The sequence below is a fragment of the Stegostoma tigrinum genome, chromosome 1, assembly GCF_030684315.1.
Source record: "Stegostoma tigrinum isolate sSteTig4 chromosome 1, sSteTig4.hap1, whole genome shotgun sequence".
Lineage (NCBI taxonomy): Eukaryota > Metazoa > Chordata > Chondrichthyes > Orectolobiformes > Stegostomatidae > Stegostoma > Stegostoma tigrinum.
Window position 1 is genome coordinate 133771360 of NC_081354.1, and position 18654 is coordinate 133790013.

The 18654-nt window shown below is 40.4% G+C and overlaps 1 protein-coding gene across 7 annotated transcripts in view; it reads right to left on the reverse strand.

Moving 5' to 3' along the window:
• Nucleotides 1-624: 624 nt before the first annotated feature.
• LOC125458186 (urea transporter 2-like) overlaps nucleotides 625-18654 on the reverse strand; it is a 70969-nt gene continuing 52939 nt past the window's right edge. For all 7 annotated transcript variants that reach the window (XM_048543192.2, XM_059648816.1, XM_048543210.2 and 4 more), the window contains 2 exons: nucleotides 18317-18366; nucleotides 625-2429 (listed from right to left, as the gene is read on the reverse strand). In XM_048543192.2, the coding sequence (XP_048399149.1) occupies nucleotides 2262-2429; nucleotides 18317-18366 (218 nt within the window). In that variant the 3' untranslated portion in view covers nucleotides 625-2261. The remainder of the gene's footprint in view (nucleotides 2430-18316; nucleotides 18367-18654) is intronic.

Here is an 18654-nt window from a genome sequence, read left to right on the forward strand (position 1 = left end):
CTGTGTTCATCCAGCTTCACACTTTGTTATCTTGGATTCTCCAGCATCTGCAGTTCCATTATCTCTACATCGCGATATGAACAGGTTCCATCCCACCATCAGACTAACTGTGGACTACTCTTCAGACTCAGTCTCATTCTTGGAAATATGCATCTCCATCAGGGATGGACACTTGAATACCTCACTCTACCGAAGCCCAGGATAATGTCCCGGGTGCTGCACTTCTGCCTGTCTGATGCTTGAATACACCTAACCTAACCTCAACAGCCCTCTGAGGTAAATAGTTCCATTGTGTCACTACCCTGTGAGAGAAGAAATCCCTCCTTATCTCTGTCTTGAATGTGTGACACCTTATTCTGAGGTTATGACCACTGGCCCTAAACTGTCCCACAAGGGGAAACAACTTTTTAATTCTGTCAGGTCGTCAAAGAATATTGTATGTCTCAGTAAGATCTCCTGTCATTCTTCTACATTCCAACATGTATAGACCCAATCTATTCAATGTCTCCTCATAAGAAGATCTCTCTATATCTGCTTAGTGAACCTTGTTCATGTTTATTTAATGGATGGAATACGTAGAATATGTGTTGGAAATTGGCAAAGGTGAAGTTAAAAAAGACCCCATTCATTGATAGCATTGGTATATTTTTAGTGCCCTGTGGATCCAGAGCAGCCTCACATTGATCAGAATCATATAAAGGTACAAAAGACTGTTCTTTTCCAGTTTTCTAACCTGCTGTTTTGGAGGCACTGTCTCAAGCTACAGTTTGGTTTGGCAACAGCAGCAATCTAACAGTTTGTACAGTTGATTGATACAGCATAATGCAAGAATAATTCAAAGGAATTCATAACAAGGGGAGTTATATAAAATCGACAAGCTTTCCTTACAGCAACTACATTAGGTCTACATTTCTGTTCAGGTGGAGGCAGTGGTAATGGCCGTGGTACATTGGTAATGGTAATTTTATTTACTTAGCAATCCAGGTGCCCAGGCTAATATCCTCAGGGTAAGGTTTCAGGTCCTACCACAGTATCTGGTGCAATTTAAAAGTTAATTTGTGAATCTGGAACTTAAATGTTAGACTCTGTGTTGGTCACCATAAAGCCACTATTGATCATTTATGAACCAATTTGCTTATGAAGGTCTCTTCAGAAAGAAAATTTGTCACCATTAACTGGGTTAGCCCATATGTGATTCCAGGCCCACAGAAAAATGGTTAACTCTGAAATGGCTAAGCAAGTCACTTAGCTTAAAGTAATTTAGAGATGGGCAACAAATGCTGTCTTGGCAGCAATACCTACATCCCAAGAAAGTCTTAAAAAATAATCACAGCTTCCTTACCTCACCTTAATATTTTGCTCACTTCCAACTCAATTAGTTTTCAATTGTATGTTTTTCAGCTTCATCTTTCTTGTCCACTTTGAGACAAGATTCTGTCTGCCTCTCCATCTCCCATTCTTGCTTGAAGGTTCTGCTTAAAGCTAGGGTGGACAGTGAGAGTCTTTTTCCAAGGATGATGACTTCAGCTTGTACAAGGGGGCATAGCTACAAATTGAGGCGTGATAGATTTAAGACAGATGTCAGAGGCGGGTTCTTTACTCAGAGAGTGGTAAGGGTGTGGAACGCCCTGCCTGCCAATGTAGTTAACTCAGCAACATTAGGGGCATTTAAACAGTCCTTGGATAAGCATATGGATAATGATGGGATAGTGTAGGGGGAGGGGCTTAGATTAGTTCACAGGTTGGTGCAACATGGAGGGCCGAAGGGCCTGTTCTGCGCTGTATTGTTCTGTGTTCTGTTAATCTCCTTAGCCAAACCTTTCCAATAGTTCCTCTTTTTCAAACCCATTTTTGTCTGTTTATATTTCTGTCAATTACCCTGGGACATTGTATATATTTAGTTGTTTTTTTTTGGCAAGTCCAATTTCTTTCAATACTAACTCATTAAAGAGCCAAACTGAATTCCGTAAAAACATTGATGGATTTTACTCAAATGTAAGGTATCCAGTTGACTTCCCAACATCAGTAGTTAGAATTGGAGCAGCACGATGAAATGGGCAAGTGATGAATACATCAAGGATATGAACATGTTCTTTTATATGGCACACATTTCATCTGGAAAAAAATCGGGGTATTTGAGGCATTTGTGCAATATGCAGGTTATATCGTTAGTCATGTGTAATTAAAAGGGAAGCATTGCATATACATTTCTCTTGTATACAGTAGTACTTCTCATTAACATTATTTGAATCATATTCTTTTCATTTACTTTGTTCATTTTTTTTCATTTCTTGGTAAATCCTGATGTTCTTCTCAGGGTAGGTCACTTCGGACAGACTGAATTTACAGATGGCTTTGTTGTCAGTTGTCATCAGCAGAAATGTAACTGTGGAGAGGCAGAAAGGCAGAGTGCATGCAGGTAAGCCAACCTAGAAAACAACATACAATAAAACAGTTAATCTTTCTGTTTTACCATGATTTATTTAGGTTGGGTTTACATTGAATAGTTTTGTGGAAGAAATCTGCGTTATTATGTTGTAAGTTGTAGTAGTTTCAATAACTTGAAGACTGCTAGCTATAAGACTTTGTTTCAACATATTTAGTTATGGAAACACTGCGTTAAAATAATCTTTTCAAGCTACTTTCTCTTTGGTTGCCCAATCACATGAATGATGTCACTTCCTTCTATTGTAACATAGACAACTACAGTTAACCCTTTATGGGGCTTACTGTAATATATTCCATTGTATTATTGCATCCACCTGAGGGGCCTTAAAATTTAGCAATTTCTAATGTTATATAGTATTCAAATGGCAGTGTAAAAGCAACTTCACACTATTAAAAAAATCACTTTATTCCATTTAGAGCTTCAGGGAAATTGTGCATTCTTGTCAGTTTATGCCCTTATTTTGTATTATGCACATATGACAATGCTGGTAAGAATGACTTAGGCTTGTTTGTGCTTACTTTCCATGCATAATTAAAAAAAATTCATCACAATGCAAATGATTTACAATATGCATGAAGTTACTGAGTTTTTCGTAATTGTGGGATAGGAGATTTTCAGCTTGTTGTAGCTGTGTTTGTGTAAGTATCAGCAGTAACTGGTATTGTTAGAACATAGAACATAGAACATAGAACAGTACAGCACAGAACAGGCCCTTCAGCCCACAATGTTGTGCCGACCATTGATCCTCATGTATGCACCCTCAAATTTCTGTGACCATATACATGTCCAGCAGTCTCTTAAAAGACCCCAATGACCTTGCTTCCACAACCGCTGCTGGCAACACATTCCATGCTCTCACAACTCTCTGTGTAAAGAACTCGCCTCTGACATCCCCTCTCTACTTTCTTCTAACCAGCTTAAAACTATGACCCCTCGTTTTAGCCATTTCTGCCCTGGGAAGTAGCCTCTGGCTATCAACTCTATCTGTGCCTCTCATTATCTTGTATACCTCAATTAGGTCCCCTCTCTTGTTGTTGTATAATTGAAAACATTAACATCTACATAATTTGAGACTGACATTATATTGCTAGTTTTACATTCACCTGAAGTGGTCAACAAGCTCAGTAACACAGTGATTACAATGGAGTCAACTTGTCCACTAGAATGCACTTTTTTATTTTATTCATTGTGGAGTTTTTCTATCAAATCTCTAGAACCTTATTATTGTGAGAACTCTCATGCTAAGGCCTCCTTCCTTTGAACATCAAAATTACCCCATTAGAACAAAATATTGCAGATGTGTCCATTTGAAGTGAGCTATAACTAGCAATGCAAATTGGATTTGTTTGATATCTTTTGCACATAACTGCAAGGAAAATTGTGGGCAGTGCAAAGATGGCTATTCAATTTTGTTGCTAAAGGATAAAGATTTCACCATTACCTAAACTTGTAAAATTGTACCACTTATGGCCTAAGTATCTATTAATTAACAGATTGTAAGTTGTCATTAGCATTGTTTCTCCCTGCTTTAATTTGTTTATCAGATATTAATACATTTGTGTAAGTTCTAGTTCAGTTTCCATCCCTCCTATAATGTGGATTCTAGAATTGCTCACAATCTATCTGTGGCTTAATAAATTTTTTATATAGATACAGGATAACTTCCCTGTTCCTAAACTCTCTGTCTTGACTAATAAAGGCAGCTATCCAATTCTTAACCATTTATCTACCTGCCCTTAAGGGACTGGTGGACAAACTCATCTCTGATCATCAGTGTTTCACAGGGTACTCCCGTTCATCATGTATTCCCTTGCCTGGTTTCTTCTGCCCAAGAGCATCACTACACATTTATTTGGGTTGAATTCCATTTACCACTGAGCAGCCCACCTGACTAGCTATGTCTCTATCCTGCAATTATCAATAGAAACATAGAAATATAAAAGATAGGAGCTAGAGGAGGCCATTCAGCCCTTCGATCCTGCTCTGCCATTGTTCACGATAATGGTTGATCGTCCACCTCAATAGCCTAATCCTGGTTTCTCTTTAGAATTGGAATCCCTACAGTGTGGAAACAGGCCTTCGGCCCAACAAAACTATGGGAAATTTTACGTGGCCAATCCACCTACCTGCACATCTTTGGACTGTGGGAAGAAACCAGAGCACCTGGAGGAAACCCACACAGACACAGGGAGATTGTGAAAACTCCACACAGACAGTCGCCCAAGGCTGGAATCGAACGCAGGTCCCTGGTGCTGTGAGGCAGCAGTGCTAATCTCTGTGCCACCTTGCTGCCCTTAACCTTTGATCTCATTCACCCCAAGTGCTCCATCTAGTCACCTCTTCAATGTTTTGGCATCAACTACTTCTTGTGGTAATGAATTCCATAGGCTCACCACTCTTTGGGTGAAGAAATGTTTCCTTGTCTCTGTCCTAAAATGTCTACCTCAAATCCTCAGACTGTGACCCCTAGTTCTTGACACACCTATCTTCAGGAACATCTTCCTGCATCTACCCTGTCCAGTCCTGTTAGAATTTTATAAGTCTCTATGAGATCCCCTCTCATTCATCTGAACTCTAGCAAAAATGATCCCAACCTAGTCAATCTCTCCTTATATGTCAGACCCGTCATTCCTGGGATCAGCCTGACAAACCTTTGCTGCACGCCCTCAAGAGCAAGAGCATCCTTCCTCAGAAAAGGAGACCAAAACTGTGCACAATATTCTAGGTGTAGCCTCACTAAGGCCCTGTATAACTTCAACAACACGTCCCTGCTCCTGTACTCAAAACCTCTTGCAATGAAGGCCAACATACCATTTGCCTTCTTTACAACCTGTTGCAAATAAATGCTTAACTTTAGCAACTGGTGCATAAGGACACCCAGGTCCCGCTACATACTCCCTTCTCCCAATTTACAGCCATTCTTGTTTTTGCTTCTGAAGTGAATAACCTCACATTTATCCAAATTATGCTGCATCTACCATTGATTTGCCCACTCACCCAACCTGTCAAGATCCTGCTGAAGAATCTCTGCATCTAGTCACACTTCACCCTCTTACTCAACTAGGTATCATCTGCAAATTTAGATATGTTACATTCTGTTCCCTCATCCAAATCATTAATACATCTTGTGAATAGCTGGAGTCCCAGCACTGATCCCTGTGGCACCTCACGAGTGACTGCCTGCCAATTTGAAAAAGACGCAGTAATTTTTACTCTTTGTTTCCTCTCTGCCAACCAGCTTTCTATCCATCTCAATACAGTTCCATAATCCCATGCATTTTAACCTTGCAAATTAATCTCTTCTGTGGGACTTTGTCAAACACTTTCTGAAAGTCCAATAAACTACATCAATTGGCTCCCCCTTGTCAACTCTACTGGGTACATCTTCATAGAATTCCAACAGGTTTGTCAAGCATGATTTCCTGTTCATAAATCCATGCTTTCTAAATGCTCTGCCATAAAATCTTAGACAATGGATTTGAGAATTTTTCCCACTACTGATGTTAGTCTCACAAAGTCTATAATGCCCCCTTTCTCTCTACCTCCCTTTTTGAACACTGGAGTGACATTAGCTACCCTCCAATCTGCAAGGACTGTTCCAGAGCCTATAGAATCCTGGAAGATGACCACCAACACATCCACTATTCCTAGAGCTACTTCCTTAAATATTCTAGCATGTAGATTATTAGGCCCTGGGGATTTATTAGCTTTCAATCCCAACAATTTTGTCAGCACCATTTCTCTACTAATATTGAACTCTGTCAGTTCTTCCCGCTCACTAAATCTTACATCCTCCAACAATTCAGGTATCTGATTTGTGTCATCTTTTGTGAAAACAGAACCAAGGTATGTATTCAGTTCCTCAGCCATTTCTTTGTCCCCTATTATACATTCCCCCATTTCTGCCTCTAGGGGACCTACATTTGTCTTTACCAATCTCTTTCTCTTCATGTACCTATAGAAACTCCTAGTGTCAGTCTTAATTGTCCCTGCAAGCTTACTTTCATACTCTATTTTCTCCTTCTTAATCAGTCCCTTGGTCCATTTTTGCTGTCTGTAAGGTTATTCTCCTATTTACTGCCCTATCAATTTTTGAAACATTTGTGAAGCTACTGATCAACCATCCTACATTCAAGTCTAAATCAATTATATATAACACAAGCAGCGACAGCACCCACACTGATCCCTGCGGAACCCCACTGGACAAAGACTTCCAGACGCAGAAACACCCCTCAACAATTCCTTCTGAACACTCAATTGATTCTGGACACAATTGGCCAAATTTTCTCAGATCCTGGTATTTCTTTCTTTAGGTAAGGGAATGAAAACTGTTCACTCTATTCCAGCATGGTCTGAATACCATGCATAGTCTCCCATCTTTTATGCCTTTGATATAAAGGTCATCATTCCCTATTATCCACTGAACATGAATGCTAGAGACAACACTGTCTGGAGCTGGAGTAACACAGCAGGCTAGGCAGCATCACAGGAACAGGAAAGTTGACATTTCGGGTCAGGACCCTACTTCAGAAATGGGGAGAGGGAAGGGAGCTCCAAAATAAATAGAGAAGAGGAGTGGGGATGGGGAAAGATAGGTGAGATGGTGATAGGTGAATGCAGGAAAGGAGTTGTGGGGATTGGTCAGTGGGATGGATGGGTGGGTAGGTGAGAGAGAAGATGGACAGGTTGTGTCAGGTCAAGGAGGGAGGATGGGTGGGGCTCGAGAAATGTAGGTGGGGTGGTTACAGGTTGGATGCAGGTAGGGGTGGTGGGGATTCGTGGGCGGGAAAGGTAGGGCATCTAGGTGGGTAAGAAGATGGACAGGTTGTATCAAGTTCAGGAGACGGGGATGAGAGGAATCAGAGATAATGGGAACTGCAGATGCTGGAGAATCCAAGATAACAAAGTGTGAAGCTGGATGAACACAGCAGGCTAAGCAGCATCTCAGGAGCACAAAAGCTGATGTTTTGGGCCTAGGCCCTTCATCAGAGCATTGGGTCTAGGCCCAAAACGTCAGCTTTTGTGCTCCTGAGATGCTGCTTGGCCTGCTGTGTTCATCCAGCTTCACACTTTGTTATCGGGGATGAGAGGGATGTTTGGATGAGGGATAAGGCTGGGGATAGGGAGATTTTAAAAGTAGTGAATTCTACGCTAGGGCCATTGGGCTGTAGTTTCCCAAGGTGGAATATGAGGCATTGCTCCTCCTGTTTGCATATGGCGTCATTGTGACACTGGAGGAGGCACAGTTCCCTTCTACCTCCCTATTTCTGAAGAAGGGTCCTGACCCAAAACATCAACTTGTCTGCTCCTCTGATGCTGTCTGGCCTGCTGTGTTCCTCCAGCTTCACAATGTATTGTCTCTGACTCCAGCATCTGCAGTTCTTGCTATCTCCGAATTCGGATGCTGGCATTTTGTGATTCTTGCATGAGCACTCCCAAATCTGTGGTATTTCTTACGGCAATACTAAATACCTCTCAATTAAAGTATATTCCTAAGAGGAAGGGGGATTGTAAAAATCATCCATGCCTTACCAAAAAAGTCAATGATAACGTAATGGCAAATACTTGGGCCTATCATACTGCAAATGTTAATGGCAGTCTGGAGGATTGAGAGAACTTTAAACCTCAGCAAAGGGTTACTAAAAATGAAATCAGAAGAACAAAGGTAAATTATGAAAGGAAACTAACAGAAAACATAAGCGCTGATACCAAAAGCTTCTATAAGTATATAAAGAAGAAGGTAGTGAGAAAGCCAATGTTGATCCTTTGAAGGATGAAAATGGTGAGGTAATAATGGGAATCTCAGAAATGGCAGAGGCACTAAACCAATATTTTGTCTCAGTTTTCATAGTGGAAGATGATAATTTCTTCCCAAAAACTGCAGTTACTACAGAGTAACTTGATGGAATTAGGAGAACTGGGGAGAAGGTATTAAGTAAACCAATGGGATTAAAGGAAGTTAAGACCCCAGGGCCTGATAGCCAACGTACTAAAGGTAGTGGCAGCAGAGATAGTGAATGCACTGGTTATGAATTTCCAAAATGTCCTGGATTCTATCAAGCTACTAGTGAATTGGAAACATGCTACTCTGACATTCTTATTCAAAAAAGGAGATAGGCAAAAAGTGAAACTGTAGACCGGGTAGTTTGATCTCTGTGATAACAAGGTGTAGAGCTGGATGAACACAGCAGGCCAGGTAGCATCAGAGGAGCAGGAAACCTGATGTTTTGGGCCTGGGAAAGTTGCTGGAGTTGATCCTAAAAGAGTAGGTAACCAAACACCTGGAAAAACAAAGCTAAATTCAGCAGTGACAGCATGGTTTCACGAAGGGCAAGTCATGCTTGATAAACTTGCTGGAGTTCTTTGAAAATGTAATTATCAAGGTGGATAATAGGAATCTGGAGGATGTGGTCTATCTAGACTTCCAGAAGGCATTTGACAATGTCCAGCAGAAATGACTGATCTAGAACGTTAGATCCCAGGAGATTAAGGGCAGAGTATTGGCTGGGATAGAGGATTGGCTGACTCACGGAAAGCAGAGTATCAGGATAAATATGTCTTTCTCTGGATGGCAAATGTACCTAGTCGGGTGCTGCAGAGTTCAGATCTCGGACCATAACTGTTAATAGTCTATATAAATGATCTGCAAACAGGGACAGAGTGTAACATAGTAAAGTCCATACAAGATACTAAAATATATGGGAGAGCAGGCTGTGCTGAGAAGGTAAAGAATTTACAGATGGATATTGATAGGCTAGGAGAATGGGCCAAAATCTGGCAGGTGGAGTTCGACACGGATAAGTGCGATATTGTCCATTTAGGCCAGAAAATCAAGTGGGCAAATTATTATTTAAATGGGAAGCAGATTCAAAATGTATCAGTGTAGAGGTATCTGGGCGTCTTTGTGCATGAATCGCAGAAAGTGAGTATTTAGGTACAGCATATAACGAGAAAGGCAAATGGAATCTCTGACATTTATTGCAAAAGGACTGGATAATAAAAGTAAAGAAGTGTTGTTGCAATTGCATAACATTCTGGTGAGGCCATGTCTGGAAAATTGTGTCCAGTTCATGTCTCCTTACTTGAGGAAGGATGTGGTGACACTGGAGGCAGTTCAGAGGAAGTTTGCAGGTTGATTCCAGTGATGAAAGGGCTATTATACAAGGAGTGTGTTCGAGTTCAGAAGAATTGAGGGGATCTGATTAAGGAATGTAAAATGCTCAAGGAGATTAATGAGGTGGATGTGCAACAGATATTTCTTTTGCAGGACAGTCTAGAACAAGAGGGCATGGATATGAATGGGATGAGGAGAAACTATTTCTCTTAGAGGGTTTTGAATCTGTGGAACTCACTGCCCCAGAGTGCAGTGGAGGCAGAATCAATCAACAGATTCAAATAAGAAATTGATATGTTTCTAATGAAAAATTGGATAAAAGGCAACGAGGAGCAGGCAGGAAAGTAGAGTTGAGACCCTCCCGGGATAAGATCAGCCATGATCATGTTAAATGGCAGACTGGGTTCGAAGGGCTGAAGTTCCTAATTCCATTCCTAATTCCTACATTCTACGTTTAAATTATATTCAACTTCTTTATTCTTCCTGGGACACCTCACATTTTCTCACATTGTATTCCATCTGTCACATTTTTGCCCATTCACTTTACCTGTCTCTAACCCTGTATAGACTCTTTGTGACATTCTCACAACTTGCCTTCTCACCTATCGTCATTTTTGTCATTTATATATATGATATGGATGTGAACATAAGAGGTATGGTTAGTAAATTTGTAGATGACACCAAACTTGGAGGCACAGTGGACAGCAAGGAAGGTTACCTCTGAGTACAATGGGATCCTGATCAGATAGGCCATTGGGCTGAGGAGTGGCAGATGGATTTTAATTTAGATAAATGTGAGGTGCTTAATTTTGGAAAGGCAAATCAGGACAGGACTTATTCACTTAATGGTAAGGTCCTGAGGAGTGTTGCTGAACGGAGAGACCTTGGAGTGCAGGTTCATGGTTCCGTGAAAGTGGAGTCACAGTTACATAGGATAGTGAAGGTGGCGTTTGGTATGCTTGCCTTTATTAGCCAGTGCATTGAGTATAGGAGTTGGGGAGTCATGTTGTGGCTGTATAAGACATTAGTTAGGCCACTTTTGGAATTCTGCATTCAATTCTGGTCTCCCAAAGGAAGGATGTTGTGAAACTTGAAAGGTTTCAAAAAAGATTTACAAGGATGTTGCCCGGGTTGGAGCGTTTGAATTATAGGGAGAGGCAGAATAGGTTGGGGCTATTTTTCCCTGGAGTGTTGGAGGCTGAGGGGTGACCTTAAAGAAGTTTATAAAATAATGAGGGGCATGGATAGGGTAAATAGACAAGGTCTTTTCCCCACGGTAGGGGAGTCCAAAAGTAGATGGCATAGGTCTCAAGTGAGAGGAGAAAGATTTAAAAGGGACCTAAGGGATAGCTTTTTCATGCAGAGGGTGGTGTGTCTATAGAATGAGAAGAAGCAGTGGAGCCCGTACAGTGACAGCATTTAAAAGGCATCTGGATGGATTTATATGAATAGAAAGGGTTTATAGTGATATGGGCCAAATGCTGGCACATGGGACTAGATTTAGAAACAATGTCTGGTCAGCATGGATGGGTTGGTCCAAAGTGTTTGTTTCCATACTGTACATCTCAATGACTCTGTGTTTCTGTCATTTGCAAATTTGACTTAGTGAATTCACTTTCCTCTTCATTAATCCACATTGTGAATAATCATAGCCCCAGCCCATATGCTACAGTATGCTATTCTCAAAATTTACCCATCATCCTGTTTCTGTCTCCCATCAGTTAGCCAATCCTGTGTGCAGGCCAATACACTATCTCTAACACCATGGACTCTTATCTTGTTTAGTAGCCTAATGTGTGGAATTTTATCAAACACTCGTTGAAGATCCAAATGTATTTTGCCTACTGGTTCCTCTTTATCCATCCTGCTTGTTACTTTCTCATAACTTTCAGTAATTATGTCAGGCCTGAGTTCCCCTTTTTGAAGCTGTGTTGACACTGCTTGAATCATATTACATATTTCTATATGCACGGCCATTTATTATATTCTTCATAATCAACTCAAACATTTTCCCAGATGACAGTTGTTAAGCTAACTGGCAAATAGTTACTTTTTTGAAAATCTCCTTCCATTTGTAAATAAAAGTATTGCATTGACAGGTTTGCAATCCTCTAGGACTTACCCAGAATTTAAGGACTCCTGGAACGTCACTACCATTGCATCTACTACCTCTGTAGCTACTTCTTCTCATATACGAGGATGTTTCCTGTTAAGTCCAGGGAATGTTTGACCTTTGGCTCCATTTGTTTCCCTATAACTTTTACTCCAGCAATAGCTATTAGATTTTGAAAGCTCTGTTCTCATTTTTTAATGAAACCATGGAACATGGGTGTTACTTGCCGGACCACCATTTATTTCCTGTTCCAAATTGCGGGAAGGTGGTGGTGAGCTGCCTTCTTGAACGGCTGCAGTCCGTGTGCGATATGTAGACCCACAATGCCCTTAGGAAGGGAATTTTGTATATTTCCACGTCAGGATTGTAAGTGGCCTGAAGGGGAATTTTCAAGTGGTGGTGTTCCCATGTATCTGCTGCCCTTGTCCTTCGAGGTGGAAGTCATCATGCATTTGGAAGGTGCTGTCTGAGGAGCCTTGGTGAATTTCTGCAGTGCGTCTTATAGATGGTGCACATTGCTGCTACTGAGTGTTGGTTGTGGAGGGAGTGAATGTCTGTGGATGTAGTGCCAATCAAGCAGGCTGCTTTGTGGATGGTTTCGTTTCTTGAGTTGAATCTCAAGTTTGTTGTTAGAGCTGCATCCATCCAAGCAAATGGGGAGTATTCCATCACACTCCTGATATATGCCTTATAAATGGTGGACAGGCTTTGGGGAGTCAAGAGGTAAATTACTTACTGCAGTATTCCTAGCCTCTGACCTGTTCTTAAAGCCACTGTGTTCATGTGGCGAGTTCAGTTGAGTTTCTGGTCAGTGCTAACCCCCAGAATATGGATAGTGAGGGATTTGGTGCTGGACAGTAAGCCCTGAGTGGGCACTCTTGATGATGATGGCAAGGTGGTGGCAGCGGCCGCAGAGCAGAAGTCTCCTGGGTCATCAGTGTCGTTGTTGCTGTACCCGAAAAGGTGACCTCTTGAGGCCTGGAACACCCTGCGTAGACCTTGTAGATTTCCTGGAGCCATGCTTGAGACTCAATTTGAACAGAAGATGAACTCTATTTAAGTAGTTTCTTTTTATTCTTTTAGCAATTCAACATGGTGTATCTTTCTAGAAAAATGCGACAATAAAATCATTCATTGAATGGGGTAACACCATTCACTATCAAGGGGCAGTGATTAGATTGCTTCTTATTGGAGATGGTCATTACTTTGCATTTGCGTGGCACAAATGTTACTTGCCTCTTGTCAGCCTAAGCCTGGATATTGTGTGGGTCTTGTTGCATTTGAACATGGACTGTTTCAATATCTGAGGGGTCACAGATGGTGCTGAACATTGCGCAATCGTTGGTGAACATCCCCACTTCTGACTTTATGATGGAGGGAAAGTCATTTATGAAGCAGCTGAAGATGATTGGGCTTCAGACATTACCCTGAGGAACTCATGCAGAAATATCCTGGAGGTGAGATGATTGATCTCCAACAACCACGACCATCATCCTATTGCAAGGGATGATTTCAACCAGCGATGAGTTTGCCAGCTGATACCTATTGATTCCAGTTTTTCTAGAGCTCCTTAAGGCCACATTCATTGAATGCAACCTTGATATTGAGGGCTGTCACTCTCACCTCACCTCTGGAATTTAGCTCTTTTGTGCATGTTTGAACCAAGGCTGTAATGATGTCAGGAGCTGAGTGGCCCTGGTACAACCCTGATGTGAGTAAAACTGGGTGTCGGTGACCTAGTTGTTGCTAAGCAGGTGTTGTTTGACAGGACTGTTGATAACACTTTCTGTCACTTTACTAATGATTAAAGGTTAAATTATTGTTGTGACAATAATTGGCTGGGTTGGAATTGTCCTACTTTTTGTGTACAGAACATATCTAATCAATTTTCCATATTGTCAAGTAGGTGCCAGTGTTGTCGCTGCACTCAAAGAGTTTGGCTAGCGTGTGCAGCAAGTTTTGGAACACAAGTCCTCAGTACTATCACTGGAATGTTGTCAGAACCCAAGGGAACAGTGACTATAATGTGGGGGAATTTAGCATTCTGTCTGAGGGAGAACCTTGAGCCAGCCTTAGAAATGAAGGCAGAGTTGGCTGGACTGGATTAGGAAAGATGTGAGGCAGAAAAGACAGTTTATGAACAATGGCAGGCATTTAACAAAATAGTTAATGGCTCACAGAAAAAGGTATATCTCAGTGAGAAAGAAAGATTCTAGGAAGGAATTACACTGACCCTGGTTAACCAGGGAAGTTAAGGATAGTGTAAAATTGAATCCATCAATCATGGCACCTTCAGCGACAGGCTTCCTTGTTTAATGATGTCCGTCAGACGTGGATTAAAGTTAATGAATTCAGCTAGTTATTTATTACCACAACTCTCAATGATTTTTCCCCTGAATTTTATTGAAATTTTATCAACATTGATGTCAGGCTGACTAGTCCATTGTTTCCTGGTTTATCTCTCTGACCTTCAAGATTGGTGTAATATTTATATTGCTTCAGATCTAATTGGCTTCACTCTCAGTTCTAGGGAGGCTTGAAAGATTGTGGCCAATGCCTTCATTATTTTCATAATTGCGTACTGAGTCACCTTGGATGCATCCCAATGGAAACAGATGACTTTTCTGCTCGGAGTACTATTTTTATTCCGTCTGATCCTTTTAACCCCATTCTCCTTTATATTGGCAACATCTTGTTTAATTTAATTTTTAATTGAATGTTGTTTTCATTAATTAATGACTTGTTTAATAAAGACAAATATAGGGATTTGGTGTCACATTGGTAGTGTCCCTACTCTGGAGCAGAAGACCTAGGTTCAAGTCCCACCAGCTCAGGACGTCATGACATATTTGAACAGATTGATTCAAAATCTTCTAACGCACCAGCTATCCAACATGAACCTGGCAAGTGGAGCAATAAGCAAAGGAAACGAGTTTATGACGCCAGGCTTCCAGTCATCAGTCAAAAATCTGGGTTCAACGCAAGCTCCCCACTTTGACCCTCAAGCTCCCAACTCTGGGCGTGGTGACAGAATCACATCTACAACCTCCCGGTAAGATCTGAAGAAAATAAAATTCCTGAACAGATTTGTTGTTCAGCATTGTCAAAGATTATGATGCCAGGTTAGCTTAATCATATAAAACATTTGAAAATACCAATGCCTCAGTGTGTTTTACCTGGATCGCACTTTTTAAAAATTCTTTTATGTGTTTTTGGAGTTGCTAACAAAGGTTATCATTTTTGCCTTTCCTGAATTCTCCTTGAGAAGATGGAGTTTTTCTTTTATTCATTAATGGAATGTGGTGTTGCTGACTAGCAGGTGCTGGTGAGCTGCTTTCTTGAGCTGCCACAGTCCATTTGATGTAAGTAGACCATCAGTGCCCTTATGGAGGGAATTTCAGGATGTTCACCCAGTGATATTAAAGAAATAATGGAAATAGTGGAAGCAAGGTCATTGGGGTCATTTAAGAGACTGCTGGACATGCATATAGTCATAGAAATTTGAGGGTGCACACATGAGGATCAATGGTCGGCACAACATTGTGGGCTGAAGGGCCTGTTCTGTGCTGTACTGTTCTATGTTCTATGTTCTAAAATAGAGAAAAAAGGACGGACATGAAGTGTTTGTTCAACACCTTCTATAGGGCCACTTAAGGCACATAAGGAAGCTATTCGAGCCATTGAGAGTATGGTAGCTCCTTGTGGAGCATTGTGATGAATCTCTCCAATGCCCTTGGTCCCTTTGACCTGCAAGTTTATTTTCCTCAAATGCTCAACCAATTTCTTTTGAAGTTTTAATTATTTACACATCCACTACCCTCATACACAATGACTTTCATGTAATTATGATCCACTGCATTAAAAGAAGTCCTTCCTCACACTCTTCCTGCATTTGTTGTCCAGTATCCTAATTCTGTATTTCCCTCTCCTTGCACAATAAGCTAATTGGAAGTGTTTTTCATTGTTTACCTTATCTAAACTTGTAAATCTCATCATCTTGTATACTTTTATCAAATCTCCCCTCAATCTTCTTTGCTTCAAAGAGGCAATCACAGCCTTTTCAACCTAATCTTGTAATTTAAAACCTCCATCTTTTGAGTTGCTTTGGCAAATCTCCTCTGTCCCCCTGAACACCTATCTGAAAATGTGGTGACTGAACTGGACACAATATTTTAGTTTGAGCCCAACTAAACCTTTAGGTAAGTTGAACATAAATAGTCTGTAGTTCTGAAGAAGTTCACACTCAACTTGAAATGTTACCTCTATTTTTCTCTCTAGGAATGCTGCTAGAACTGTTGCATTTCTCTGGGATCCACAGTATTTTGTTTTTATATCACTTCCCTGCATCTGTGTTCTTAGTCAAACTACAATTTCATTCTCGGTTGAGAGACTAGTCTTCCATTAGAATGCTGTAATAGCTGAGTTTCAGTACTTGATTGACAATCCTAGCTCTCTAATGTCTTCTGTCAATTGCACAACATTTACTGACATAAGACATGGGGGTTTAAAAGGCTTGCATGGATAGATTGATTCTGGTTAACCACAGAAGTTAAAGAGAGTGTCAAATTGAAAGAAGTGAACATATAATGTAGGAGAGATTAATGGTAATCCCGAGATTTGGGAAAGGTTTGAAAGTCAGAAAAGACAAAGTAAAATAATAAATAGAAGAAAATAAACCATGATGGCAATCTAGGAATGTAAAGAAAAGAGTAACAGCTGCTTTAAATAAAAAGGAAGAGAGACACCAAAGTGAACAAAGGGTCCTTAGAGGATGTGATTGGAAAAATAATAAAAAGTTGAATAAAAATTTTGCATCAGCTTTCACAGTAGAAAACATTAACAGTATTCTAAAAATTCTAAATAATCAAGGGGTTTAAAAAAAGGAAGGAGAAGCGAAATCAAAACAATAGCTATAAATAGAGGAAAAGTATGAGAGCAACTGTTGGGGCCAAAGGCCATTATGTTCTCTAGACCTGATGAATTGCATCCTAGGATTTTAAAAGAAGTAGCTACACAGTTAGTGGATGCACTGATGGTAAACTTTCAAGAATCTTAGAAAAGTCTAAGATGATTGAAAAACTTAATGTAACACCCTTATTCTAAAAAGGATCAAAACAAAAATATGATAATTATAAGCCAGAGATAACAAGGTGTAGAGTTGGATGAACGCAGCAGGCCAAGCAGTGTCAGAGGAGCAGGAAGGCTGACATTTCGGGTAGGGTCTAGGCCCGAAAGATCAGCCTTCCTGCTCCTCAGCCTGCTACGTTCATCCAGCTCTACACCTCATTACCGCAGATTCTCCAGCATCTGCAGTTCCTACTATCTCTGAAATAATTATATGCCAGTTAGCTTAACATCTGTCAGTGGGAAAATGTTATTATAAAGTACGCAACAGCCGGGTATTTAGAAATATATAATAAAATCCAGCAGAGTTGCACAGCTTCACAAATGGGAAATCATGCAACAGAAATTTAGTAGAGTTTATTTTCTTTGAGGAGGTAACAAGTGTGATAGATAAAGGAGAATGAATAGTTGTAATATATTTGGATTTCCAAATATATCATGCAAAAGGCTATTCAGTAGTACAAGTATCTATGGTCTCGGGGTAGTATTACAAATGTGGATAGAGGATTTGCTCAGATGTAGAAGACCGTTACTCTGACAACAATTAAGGCAGAGAAGAGGAGCGATTCTTTCTCTCAGATGGTGTTGAATCTGAGGAATTCTTTAGTACAGAGGGCTGATGAGGCTGGACCATTGATCATATTCAAGGTTGAGCTAGATAGATGTTAAAGATATCATGTGTTATGGGAATAAGGCAGGAATATTGAATTGCGGATTATCAGATTAGCTGTAATCTTACAGAATGGCGGGTGAAACTTGATGGGCTGAATGGCCTATTTCTGTTCCTTTGTCTTACGGGACATATGTCTGAAGGACAAGTTGACCCATCACCATGAAAATTGCATATTACAATAACATGGCAGTTCTAAATGTAGAGCTGGCCAGATTGGGAGTATGGAGTACAAGCTTGTGACACAAACTAGCCCACACGTTAAAACAAAAACAGAAGATGCTGGAAAAGCTCAGCAGGTCTGGCAGCATCTGTGAAGAAAAAAAAAAATCAGAGTTAACGTTTCAGGTCCAGTGACCCTTCCTCAGAACCACTCCTAAAAACTGATGAAATTAGGCATGTTGAAAACAGGTCCTTGCTTCCATTTTCACTCCAGCTGATTCTATGGAATGCCAGGCCCGCATGTTTCTGAAAGAATTTGGCATCAAGTGTAACTCTATTCAGAATGTTGTGTGTTAAGTCCCATTCCAGAGTCTTGAGTGCATAGCTCAATCTGGTACTTCAGTACGGTACTGAGTGTGCAATGTATTGTCAGAGGTGCCAACTTTCAAAGATGAAACAAAACAAAAACAACCTCCGTCCTCTTAGCTGGAATAAAAAAAATCCAATGGTGTCTTCAAAAACAGGAAAATATCTTAACGTCTTCATCAACATTTATTTCTTAAGCTCCACCACAAAAATCAGGTACAGTTCATAAAATTGTGCTCAATTCCAAACTATGACATATTCTCTTTCATTGAAAATGTTGATTTGTTTAAGTTTTGATAATTAATGAAAGTGACTTACCACAGACATTATGTTCATGAGGGCTTCTCCTAAGTAGGCGCAGAAGAGTGCTGTTAGGGAGCACAGAAAGACATTGTACTTATGAAACCTGGGAAACATTGATTTTTTTCGATAACTCAATCACAATAAAGTTTGTAGTTAGTGGCATTCTTCAACTTACTGCTTTTAAATTGTTAGTTTCTTCCAGGCTTAGGTGTTTAAAAAGTACTTTGCTAGAGAGGAGGTGAGATCAACTAATTAAGTAACTTAAGTAACTGGTTTTGAACTGCTAGAGAGCAGACTGTCTAAATCCAAGTATATAAATAAGACAGGTAAAGTGCAGTACACAGGATGCAGTG